At 31.6% G+C, this 12,554-nt stretch overlaps 1 protein-coding gene across 5 annotated transcripts in view; it reads right to left on the bottom strand.

Moving 5' to 3' along the window:
• CAMK2D (calcium/calmodulin dependent protein kinase II delta) overlaps nucleotides 1-12,554 on the bottom strand; it is a 422,764-nt gene that overhangs the window by 35,499 nt on the left and 374,711 nt on the right. For 3 of the 5 annotated variants that reach the window (XM_051965934.1, XM_051965935.1, XM_051965937.1), the window contains 3 exons: nucleotides 8,225-8,284; nucleotides 4,626-4,667; nucleotides 1,389-1,437 (listed from right to left, as the gene is read on the bottom strand). In XM_051965934.1, the coding sequence (XP_051821894.1) occupies nucleotides 1,389-1,437; nucleotides 4,626-4,667; nucleotides 8,225-8,284 (151 nt within the window). The remainder of the gene's footprint in view (nucleotides 1-1,388; nucleotides 1,438-4,625; nucleotides 4,668-8,224; nucleotides 8,285-12,554) is intronic. The other 2 variants (XM_051965936.1, XM_051965938.1) reach the window with 1 other exon arrangement.

Below are 12,554 nucleotides of genomic sequence, written 5' to 3'. Positions count from 1 at the left end.
AGATCATTGTACATGGCAACAACAGCTGTATGTGATATTCAATTCTGATGGATGTGGCTCTCTTCAACAATGAATTGATTCCAAATCAGTTCCAATTGTTCAGTAATGAAGAGAGCCATCTACACCCAGGGAGAGGACTGTGGAACTGAGTGTGGACCACAACATAGCATTTTCACTCTTTCTGTAGTTGTTGTTTGTTTGCATTTTTGTTTTCCTTCTCAATTTTTTTTTTCTAGATCCAATTTTTCTTGTGCAGCAAGATAACTTATGGATATGTACACATATATTGGATTTAACATATATTTTAATATGTATTGGAATACCTACCATCTAGGGGATGGGGAAAGGAGAGGAAAATTTGGAAGAGAAGGTTTTAAAGGGGTTAGTGTTGACAAATTACCCATGCATATGTTTTGTAAATAAAAAGGTACAAAAAAAATTTTTAAAAATGTGTCATGTACAAGATTAAGGAAAATAATACTATGAAGAACTGAAACAAAATAATATAACCAAAACAAATGGTAGAAAACAATTTTAAAAGCAAATTTAATTATATCAGAATATGTACCAAATATGTGCAGAAATAGGAAATAACAGTAAATATGATAAGATTTTGTAAATCTCCCATATCCAATACCAGGAAAATACAATGAAGAGAATAAAAACATCACAAAGCAATCTAAAAATACATGAAATCACCTAATAATGGAAAAGCAAAAAGCTATGAATATCATTGTGAAGACAATATCACTTCAGATGATCCAAGTTCTCTAAATATGTAGTTTGTCATTTTCACAGCTATTCTTTCAGGTGGGTTTTATAACACTTTTTTGTTTCTGGTACTAATCAGTAAGTTCATCAATATAAAAACTATCTTTACTAATATGGATCAGCAACTCATAATTTGCACCTTCTAGTCTTACAGAGTTAGTTGTGTGGGGACTAGAAGGCTGTATAATTGCTGTGGTTACTTAAATCAGTTGGTTTTAGAGTGAGATATGAACTTCATGGAATTTTCTTGATTCCAAAAATAACTCTCTACCATTACACCACATAACATTCAGCTCTTCTATTTATTCACTTACATTTTTACATGAAATCTATCTGATTATAATTATACATTGATGCAATGTTACTTGAATAAACAAAAATGAAGTGAGGCCTTAAAACTGCATAAGATCAAACTTCTAGCAAATCTAAAACAATTGATGATATATTTTAGATATCATTATTACAACAACATTTAGAAAGGCAAAAATATTTTGTCTCATTTCACTTAGCATCAGTTCATGTAAGTCTCTCGGGGCCTCTCTAAAACGACTATATTTGTTCATTAATATAAGTATACATGTGTCTCAGTTTTCCAAATGTTTAGGGTACAATCATACCTTTCACATCTTCATCCTCAATGGTTGTATTGGAACTCTCAGTAGACTCCTGTTGAGAAGCAAATATAATTAAGATGTATATGATAGCCTCATATTGGGATTCTCATCCATTTAAACAAGTAACATAACTTATAGTGCATAGGACATGCATATCCCAAGGCCAGATATGTGAATGTGTACACATGCAAATGAGCACATAGACTACAATGGTTTTAAGAAGAACAAAATTCTCTGTCCATTTCAAAAGGAAATACTGTGATAACATGGCTTGTAGAACCCAAAGATCCTGCATTTTATTTTAAAAAAATAAACAAATGACCTAGATTAATTTATTCTATCTTTTTTTTTTTTAAAGAAGGTACTCTTCTAAATCTTAGGGAAACCCTATTTAAAATTAATAAATACCAACTTTAGAATGAGAAATTTAATTATTTTTCATCAAATTTACTATTTAGCAAATAGATAATCACTTTAAAGTACTTTGTTAAGTTCCATACATAGCGACATTGTTTTCTTTTTTTCCTTTTAGGTCTAGACTTGTGATTTCATCTTTGTGGGGAACTTGAAGGCAGCAAGAGGTGGATTTGAATCTTGCCTCAGCATTTACTAGCTTTGTGACTAGGCAAGTCACTCAATTCTCTTTTTTAAATAAGGCAGGGGGAAAAGGGATTGGATTCAATGCTCTTTAATATTACTTTCAAGTTTGAATATTAGGTGGTTCAGTGGATGGAAGACCTGAATTCAAATCTAGTCTCTGACACGAATAAACAGACTTCATCATTTTATTTTTTCATTATTTTTATTTTTTGAGGGGATCATAAAAAAAAGTCCACAAAAATCTACCAGGTTTATTATTAATACGCCATTAGAAAATCTGTTAATAAACAAGTTCCTTAACCTCTCTAAACTTCAGTTTCTTCAAATGCAAAATAAGAATAATAATAGCATCTAGTTTTAAGCTTATTTTAAGGATAAAATATTTTTATGAAGCACTTCACTGACCTTAAAGCACTATAAAAATGCTAGCTAACTATTATTAACAATAGCAATAACTATGATATTTTGATCACATAATCTTGGATGTACAAACTGCCTCCACTGATAGATAAAACTAGTAAAGTTTTATTTTCATAGAGTTAAGATGTTGTCACACAGGCAGTACATGTTAAAAATGGTATCTCAATGTAAATTTCCCTAACTTCAAGGCCAGCTTTCTACATTGCAGCATATATTACTTCTTTCTGTGCATATATTCTTTCTGCATGATATATTCAAGGAGAAATTCCATTCCATAATTTGATGAAGGAACAGAAAAATAGAACTGGATATATATATATCATTATATATATATGATTTTGAAAGAACTTGTGCTGATATAAAAACATGGAGCTTTGACAAATAAACTTTCAATGATTACTAGATTTGTCATAATATATTTTTTTCTAAATCAGAAACTAGTCCATAGTGAAAAAACATGTGTATCAATAAAACATTATATTAAGTGAAAGATTAGTAAGAAACAAGCAAACAAAAAGATTAGTGAGAAACATAAAAGGACACTGCCAATATTGAAAGATATGGCTATTTCTTAAATTGCATGATAATTCGATGATTTTTTTTGATCCAAAATGACTCTTTTCATCTTTTCTTTATCTTATTTTTTGAAAGCGAGGGGAAAGTCCACAAAAGTCTGCCATATTTGTCAGTAACATGCCATTAAAGAAAAAATACAACCTTAATTTATTAAAATATAAATGACTTATAAGGTGAAAAAATAGGCACAGGCTTTCAATTAGGGATCAATTAAGGTAAAAACATTTTTTAAAACAATTAGGAAAAAAACTCTTTAGTGTCTTTTTCCGAAAATACATGAAAAAAAGTAAAAATGGTCAAAACCACTGAATACATTATTTACACAGAAAGAACAAGCATAAATCAAGCATATAAAAGGCACTGAATATTGAAAATTATCCCATGCTTTTGGGAGGGTGACATGGAGTTTGATTCCAATGCATGATGCGGGTAAGGGTCACAGCCAAACCATGCGCTGTGAAACCAAAATCGAGGAAGGAAGCAGAGAGAATACCATGCAAGGAGCTCTCACAAGGGATGTAGCTAGTACTATTGAAATCCACACTGGCACTATGCTTGGTCTTTCATTTTTGCTGCTGATGACCTTTAATAATAACTATGTATTTCTTTTTATTTGTTTTGATTTTGTTTTTATTTTTTCCCACATGAAAAAGAATCCTTGTCAAAGAATTCAAGGAAAAATTGAGGATTCTGAAGAAATTCTATATCTAAAGTCCATGGCAATACAATAAATTTAAAGTATTAGAGCCATAAACACCAAAACTCTATTCCTCTTCTTTTTCTGTATTGTAGACTTTTGGTATTTAAGGTTATGTCAGAGGAAAATTGTAATCTAAGTCTTGAACATTAATCACCCTCAGAGAAATATGGCCCATGACTGAAAATAAAATTTGCCAAAGAAAATCAATAACATCTATTTTCCTCTATGGATGAAATGAACTATATAACAAATGAATCAGAGACATGTAATACATTCAAAATTTTTTTCCTTTCCTACTTATGCAAGTGTAAGTTATTTATCCCTCCAAGCAACCACATGATTTTAAATAATGTGGCCTTTAGTTCTTCAGTCTGAGCAATGAAATTTCTTTTCAGGAAATGCACATGAGAAGACAAGGAATACAATGTATAGGAGGAGATAAGACTCCCATATTCTCATCAAAGTCATGCAGAAAAACAAATACATAGAAATTAAAAAATGAAACCCTTGACAACAGAACTGATCCAAACTCAAAAGCTACACAAAACCCAGACAACTTCCTGTCAATGTAAGTGTTAAAGTCTTACAAAAAGCTGGATAATATAGCAACAAAATCTATTATTCCATGCAGAAAACATAACCATAGTTTGCTGCATGAGCATGCAGAGAGAAAGAAGAGCAAATGTAAAAGATTCAGATATACAATCATCTTCAGAAATAACAAGGGATCTAAGGGATTTTTCTTTCAAGACTTTTTTTGAACATAAGTTCCTAAAACAAATTAGACTTACTAAATCCTTGGGTTAAAAAAATTAAAAGAGATATGAAGAAGATGTGTATCCTAATTCTCAAAAATGAAACTCATTTTGGTTTGACTTTTTTGTGGTATGTAAAAGCATCTTGTTAAAAAAATGAGCAAGATGGAGTTGATTTTTTCTGAATACCTTGTTTCCATCAGGGTTGTGGATTACGGTAGTTTGGGGCTCCTGAGTGAGAACAAAATAGAGAAAGAAACAGTTTGCATTGGTATATTTGTCTTGCTAATATAAGGGACAGAGCAAAGGGAATCAATTAAAAAAAAAAAAAGAAAACATTAACCATGACAAGAGCAGAAGCAATGTTAACTGCAGTAAGAGATTGCAGCTAACAAGTTCTTGGATGAAAAGTTTTTTGCCTGATTAGCTCATAAAATACAACATTCCCTACTGTAGCAGCATGCAAAAAGACCTTATTCATTGTCCAGGAATATAAATAGCTTTGAATTGAAACACTCAATGTTTCACATTTTAACTTTCTCATTTTTAAACGTTAAGAGTTTATTCTGTATAATTGTATCCAGTTGTGCTGATAAAATATTTCCATAATGGATAATTTAGAGAGTAAAGGGGGAAGTGATGATAAATCATCTTATCATCTATAGGAAAAATGATCGATAGGGATATAACCTGTGTTTTCACTGGCTTAAGAAATTTTATGGCTGAAGATTTACTTGTTCTAATGCTACAAAATGAGGCAAACTGTCTATACTTAAAAGTGATGGAGAAAATGTTAACAATGCTGATTAAATTTAAAAATGTGTTAGGTCTTTTGTGGAGGTGTCTTATTTTTAAGCTTTACTTGCTCACCTTAATAAACTAATTTAAAGTGTCAGTTGCCCCAGAACCCTGAGAGATTGTGACATGTTTGAGTTAGTATTTATCAGAATTAAGAAGACAATGTCTTCCTGATTCCAAAACAAAGTTACAAAGTTAACTCTCTATCTACAATTATTCATAGTTATTCCCAGCTATATTCTCTTTAGTTCTAATAATAAATTTATTATTTTTGTTAAATATATTAAAATTTATTTTAACTTAATTTAAAATTGAATTTTAAAAATTATTAACATTAATTATTTATTTAAAATAAATCTAATAATAAAAATTCTTATAATAGAAAAGAATAGAGAAAAATCAAGAGTGAACTGAATACTGTTTGAAAATATTGGAATCTTTTTGATAACAACAGAAAAAAAGATTCAAGATTTAGTTACTCTATCCTAAAGGTAAATATATTTGAGAATGAATTAAATAATTCATCTGAATTTATTCAAACATATTCTCTAGGTAGACAAATATCAGCAAAAATGAATACCGAGGGAGGCAATTTGCTTTAAGAACTAGAGAGATTCTAGTGGTTTGTCATACAATATGGTACTTTCACAGTGTTATTTGCATGATAAAACTGGAAAAAGTGAAGAACAATTCTCAATGTTATATTGAAAAGATTTTGGAAAGAAGAAATGAATAATGTTACAATATTCCATATATACTTTTGGATAAGCTGTTTCCACCCCTATGGAATGCCCTTGCTTTTGTCCCTTGGAATCCCTACCCCACTTTATAACTTAATTCACATTCTCTAATATTTCCTTTTACTGTAAGAGCTCTCCCTGGTACACAAATTACTTTTTATATACTTTGTATATAGTTAATATTTGTTTCTCTGTATATGTGATTTTCCCACCAGTAGACCATATAATGTCCTCAAGGTCAGGAATAATTTTGCTTTTGTGAAGTTGCATCTTCAGGGCTTATCCTGTTCTTGGTATGTGTAATAAGTTTCTAATAAATGCTTGTTGAAACATGCCTCCAGAAAAGAAATATGGGAAGCTTTCAATCAATGAGGGTATTTGTTGAACACAATCCTGCTCTACTCCTATGCTGAGGTGAGAGGTTCATGAATGAAGAACATAGCATGTATTTTAAGCCTTCTACAATGTACTTAGGGATCAGTGTTGCTAATTTTTTTCCTTTTCTTTCTCTTTTCAAAATTTTTGAAACTATTTATTATGGTTCTCTGGGAAGTGTTGGAGAAAAATACCAAGGAAAATTTTGCTCATGTAAAAAAACAAATAAATAATAAAATAAATAAAAATTTATTTTTAAAAATGATTTTTGAACTAGTTCAAATATCAATACTGACATAAACATTGCTATTTTTACTGTCATAGTTTATTTTTCCTTGACAGTCCCTTCCTAACTTTGTAATACTCTATTTCTTGACACTGTGATTGAGCCATATAAGTTTGAGATGATGCCCTGAATCAGCATTCTTAGGTTCCAAAGACATGTCCCTTATTTTATTTGAGACTTATAATATTTAATAAAGCTACTCTACACTATCATGATTTATCAGTGCACAAGTATTAGCATTAATAGGGCACTTTAAAATTTTCAAAATGCTTTACATATATCTCATTTTATTTTCATTTCAATCTTAGAAAGTTACTATTATTATTCCTAATTTACAGATGGCACTACTATATAACATCACACCTGACGTTTTTTTTTTTTTGTATGTAAAATAAAGAATTCTCTATTTAAAAATTTCCCTGAATGTGAAATTACATGTGACAAGCTTCTTTAGAATGATACTTCACAGGAAAATTTCCAAGATGAGAAGGGTTTCCTAGAAAGAATTTATCAAAGCACAGTATACTGTGAGAAGCATTCTGAAATTCAGAGACTTAAATTCTGTAACTTAAATTTGAAGATTAAAAATAATTCAGTGCCTGACAATTTATTAAATTGATAACACCTGATGTTTGCCCAAGTTCTTCTAACAACCAACAAAGTTTTATAGCATTACTGTCTGTATTAGAATGGAACATGAAGACTTTTCAGATTTAATAGTGCCTTTTTTTATTTCATTCAAAGTAGTCTTCCACATGACTCTTCAACAATGAGATGAGTCTAATTCCAATAGACTTGTACTTAAGAGAGCCATCTGCATCCAGAAAGAAAACTATGGGAACTAAATGTGGATCACATGGAGTATTTTCACTTTTTTTTGGTTGTTGTTTGCTTTCTTTTTTTCTTATTTTCTTTCCTTTTTGATCTGATTTTCTTGTGCAGCATGATAAATGCAGAAATATGTATAGAAGAATTGCATATGTTTAACAAATACTGGATTACTTGCTGTCGAGGGAAGGAGATAGGGTGAAGGAAGGAAGAAAAATTTGGAACACGAGGTTTTGAAAGGGTGAACATTGATAACTATCTTTGCATGTATTTTGAAAATAAATAATAGCTATTATTAAAATAAAAGTCTTCCAAAGCATTGCTGGCTTCCACATAAGATTGAAACTGGAAATATGAATAAGGCCTACTTGAATGCTTTCTAACAGCAAGCCCCTTAGCTCCTCTTGAAGTCATCGACCAGGGGCAACCATCATTTACATATTCCAAAGCTAAGAGCATCATCAGGAGAACAGCTAAGAGTACTCAAAGGAACATCTATTCCCATTTCTAGCACAGCATGCAAACAGGACCAGCTACTACAACATAACTTAATTCCACATCTAGTTGAGAAATGAAACAATCTAATGAAAAACATGCTGCTGATTTCCTCATAAAATAAAACAAAAACAAGCCACAAAGAACAGACTACTTAAAAAATATATCACATTTTAAAAAGTGAAGCAATGGTGAGGAAAACAAATGGAACAACAGAAAATAGTAAAGAACTTAAGTTTGGGCTGAAAAGAAGAATCCAGGTATACCAGCGCTGGGATAGGAATATTTTCTTTGGGGCTGGTTACCACGTTGGTTTTGCTGTTGATCTGTAGATATGCAGAAAATAGAAACAAACAAGCCTTAAACCTCCTGGTAAGCCAATATTTCTAAAACACAGCATGTCTATATAGAAAATAGACATGGAGATCAAGAGCAATAGAAGATGAAGTCATGAACTTGAAAGAAAGACACCATGATGGCCCGCATCTTTGATGATCAATTCTAGTCTCTGGTACCCATAATTATGATGGACGCATGATAAATCAGACCTTGGCTGCTTCAGTGAGTTGTCAAGGTGCCATGATAGACACCAGGTAGAGAGTCTGCTTTTAAAACTGAACTCAGATTAATGCAATGCCTGTATAACCATTTTCAAAGTTTCTGAGTTTGGTTCCCTAGATTTCAGTTGAGCACCTCAATTAAGACTTCTTCAATTCTCCTTATTCTGAATCTAAAGTCAAAGCAAAATATAGAAAAGACTTTCTATCTTTTAGATAGATAATTTGATTCAGAATTTAAGTTTTCTGTTGGAAGTGTGGGCTTTGTCACAGCTCAAAAACTGTTAAAGATGAATTTGCTACACGAATAAAATTTCATTTCAAATGAGCCTATTCAAGAGTTAAACTTAGATAACCATCCTTTTTTAAGGATGTTCTGTACACAAAGTGGATTTGTTTATGTATTGGTGTTCAAAAGAAAACAAAGATTCATTTATTATAGTACCCTTACTATAGTTAAACAGTACTTTCCAACATTCTCTCAACATTCCTTCTACTGTCAAATAATTTGATCTTAAATCACTCCCAGTTTGATCTTAAATAACTCCCAATACATAGGTTACCAAATATGATTCAAGCAATTGAAATGAAGCAGTAATATGTGTAATAGTTCCAGAGAGAAAGGAAACCAGTGTGGGTGTAACTGAGGGGTAGGGTGATTATTAAATTATTAATATTTTAAAATTCATAGATCTACCAATGTGAAGGTGGATAGAAACTGATATCTTGTTGGGACTCTAGCCTCTTCATATTTATATTAATTATTTATTATAATTATTATAATATTAATTATTATGACAAATAAACAAAGCAATATATCACCTAAAGAAATGCCAAAATATTTTACATAGAATCACATGAAGAGGTTTAATGTTTCAAGCTTTAAAGTCAAATAAAACAGGTAAAAATCAAACAAAGAACATTATCTGATTGTTTGCTTATACTTTTTTTCATAGATTCTTTTAAAGTCACTTATCAATGGCAGAAGAGATCAGAAATTGTCAAAATTATTTTATGTATAATAATACTTTACTGTTTTATATAATGTTGCATTAATTTACACTATGTCATTAGAAATATATTATTGTGTGTAATGTATGTCTTTTTAACAAGATATAGCAATGAGTTCAGTGACATATACATAAAGGAAGAAAGACAAAACTCTGGTAATGTTATTAGGAAGCCTTATGTGTTTTTGGTCATAAGTGATAATTACACTAGCTTTTGGCTATATTTTTATGTAAGTGAACAATTTAGGATCAAGATATATAAAACTTAATATATCAATCTGTGCTCTGGCATAAAAGAATTTAAAAAAAAATATTTTAGAGGCAGTTAGGTAGTGCAGTGGATAGAGCACCAACCCTGAAGTCAGGAGGACCTGAGTTCAACTCTGGCCTCAGACAGTTAACATTTCCTAGCTGTGTGACCCTGGGCAAGTCACTTAACCCCAATTGCCTCATCAATATATATATGTGTATATATATATATATATATATTTTTTTTTTAGGGGAGCAAAAATATAGGATAAGTGTGTAAATAATTTCCTATTTAGGAAAAATAATATGCAAAAATATAGTTGTCTTTTAATTAAATATTGGGGTTTCTTAGGATGAAGCAGGATATATAAACGCCAAGTTGTGAATATGACTCTCATGTCACTGGAAAATAAATAGAATCTAAGAACATATTTCTGAATTGTTTTATTTCTATCTACTTTTGATATTTCTTTTTAAGAGTGAGGCTACTGAAGCAGCTAGGTGGCACAGTGGATAGAGTACCAGTCCTGAAGTCAGGAGGACCTGAGTTCAAATCTGCCCTCAGACATTTAACATTTCCTAACTGTGACCTATGCAAGTCATTTAACCCCAATTGCCTCAGCAAAAAAAAAAAAAAAAAAAAAAAAGGCTACCAAACAGCTACTTTATATTTATATATATTGTGTACATATAAACATATACATATGTGTGCATACATTTATGGATATGTGTATTTTTTTTATATATGCACACATAAAGATCCAGTCATTCTCTCCAGAAGGAAAAATTAGGTCTTTCTGTTTTGCTGAGGCATCAGCAATTTTAAAAAAAATCACATATTAAGTAAGGGAGCCTTGATCTTCATTCACTGAATTGTTTTAAAACATTTTTTAAAAAAGACTAAATTTTTTTTTTCCTAAAACAAAAATTTAGGACTTAAATTTAAGTGTGACCATAGTTGCCAGCAAAATATAAAATGCTCTTGCTTTAGACAATAAATACTAATTATGTGTAAAACTGAAGTTCAAAGTAAAAAAGATAGGGACTGGGTTTGTAATTCCATTGATAGAAACCACTCCCATATAAGAAGTTTCCCTTTACTATTGCAGGTCAGCACATACTCTTCAGTTTTTAGTCTTAGAGAGCTGACTTGTACAGACAGTTGCTTGCTCAAATTACACAGTTAGAAGGCATCAGAATTGGGTCTGTCTGGTTTCAAACTTACTCTCTATCCTCCTATATTATGTTGCCTCTCAATAGAATTAACAAAGGGTAAGATTAAAAAAAATTATCAATTTTATGTAATCTGTGTTTCCTTTATGGTGTTCTTTTATGTATTTTTTAAATCAGTTTATTTTTAAAACATGAATCTGGTGTTTAAATAATAATGGGAAATTTAAAATGAGAATTTAAAAATTGATTATTTCTTTTTTATGGCCCTGATTTAACATTGATATTTAAAATCTAGGGAAAATTCCTCTAGTGAAGATTAATCAGATTTTAAGTTTTATTTGGGCCTATTTTAAATGTTAAAACATATCTACAAATGTAATATGAACATGCTAAGCCCATGACTTGTGTGGCAGATAAACTAGACTTATTTAGGATTTTTGAACTTTTATATTATTAGATGATCTGTACTCCCATATTTGTAGTACTTTTGACAACATTTGGAACAAACAATTTGCTGCAATCTCTTCATTTTGCCCAGTAGACAGCGATCTGGGCTCAGTCTAACCTAATAAAACTCCTTTCAACATGAAGGAAGATAAGGGATGTGAAAGGAATTAACCAAATGTGGCAACAACATTTCTGCTGTGGGGGCTAATAAGACCCTTCAGCTCAGAACCCTGCTAGCAACCCCCACTTCCCTTTGGTGCTTTTCATCTCCTTTCCTGAGATGTCAGGGAGGGCGTGATCATCTCCTTTTTAGTGCTTTCACCTCCTTTCCTGAGAAGTCAGGGGGGTCGTGATCATCTCCTTTTTAGTGCTTTCACCTCCCTTCCTGAGAAGTCAGGGGGGTCGTGATCACCTCCTTTTTGGTACTTTTACCTCCTGTCCTGAGAAGTCAGGGAGGATGTGATCACCTCCCCTTGGGGGCTCTGACCTCCCTGAGAAGTCAGGGATGGCATGACCACCTGTGTTTTAAAACAAAAGAAAGCGAGAGATGTAATGGGCTGAGGCCTGACTTGATGCACTGAGGTCCCAAGCACGTGAGGCTAAATAGTAACTGGACCATACTCTATTAATATATATGCTTGGAGAAAGAATGCCCCCTGCCCACTCTTTTTGCAAGTCCTAATGTCTTGTATAGGAAATGAAGTAGGGACGATTTTGGTGGATAGAGGCAGAGGGGCAGGAAGAGAGGGGAGAGAGGTTCATGTCACGGCCACTCAAAGTCCTATCACATCCCCCTTCATCTCCACAAAGAATAAAGATTGAAAATTTTCCCTTAACCTGAATTCCTGACTCTGGCTGATTTTAAAATACGTGGTCATCACAATCTAAGGTTTTTAAAATTTTTGTTAAAAAAAAAAAGGTATTTTTGTATTACTATGGATGAAAATAATGCTTGTAGGTGACAAGAATATAATAAGATGTCAATAAATCTGTTTCATTTCTAAAGTGTGAATGTTTCATAGTAGGAAAAGTCTGGCAGATAAAGGTTCTCACCATCACCTGAACACTTGAACTGGACTTCTTTTTTTCTGAATTGATCAGTCAAAAAGAAAGGAAAAGAAGATAATGTGACTGGCGGAATTTAAAGTTTCAAAGTATGG

Source organism: Antechinus flavipes, chromosome 6, assembly GCF_016432865.1.
Source record: "Antechinus flavipes isolate AdamAnt ecotype Samford, QLD, Australia chromosome 6, AdamAnt_v2, whole genome shotgun sequence".
In the NCBI taxonomy this organism is placed as follows: Eukaryota; Metazoa; Chordata; class Mammalia; order Dasyuromorphia; family Dasyuridae; genus Antechinus; species Antechinus flavipes.
Note: the sequence above shows the minus strand (reverse complement) of the source record. Positions and strands in the feature narration are given on the sequence as shown.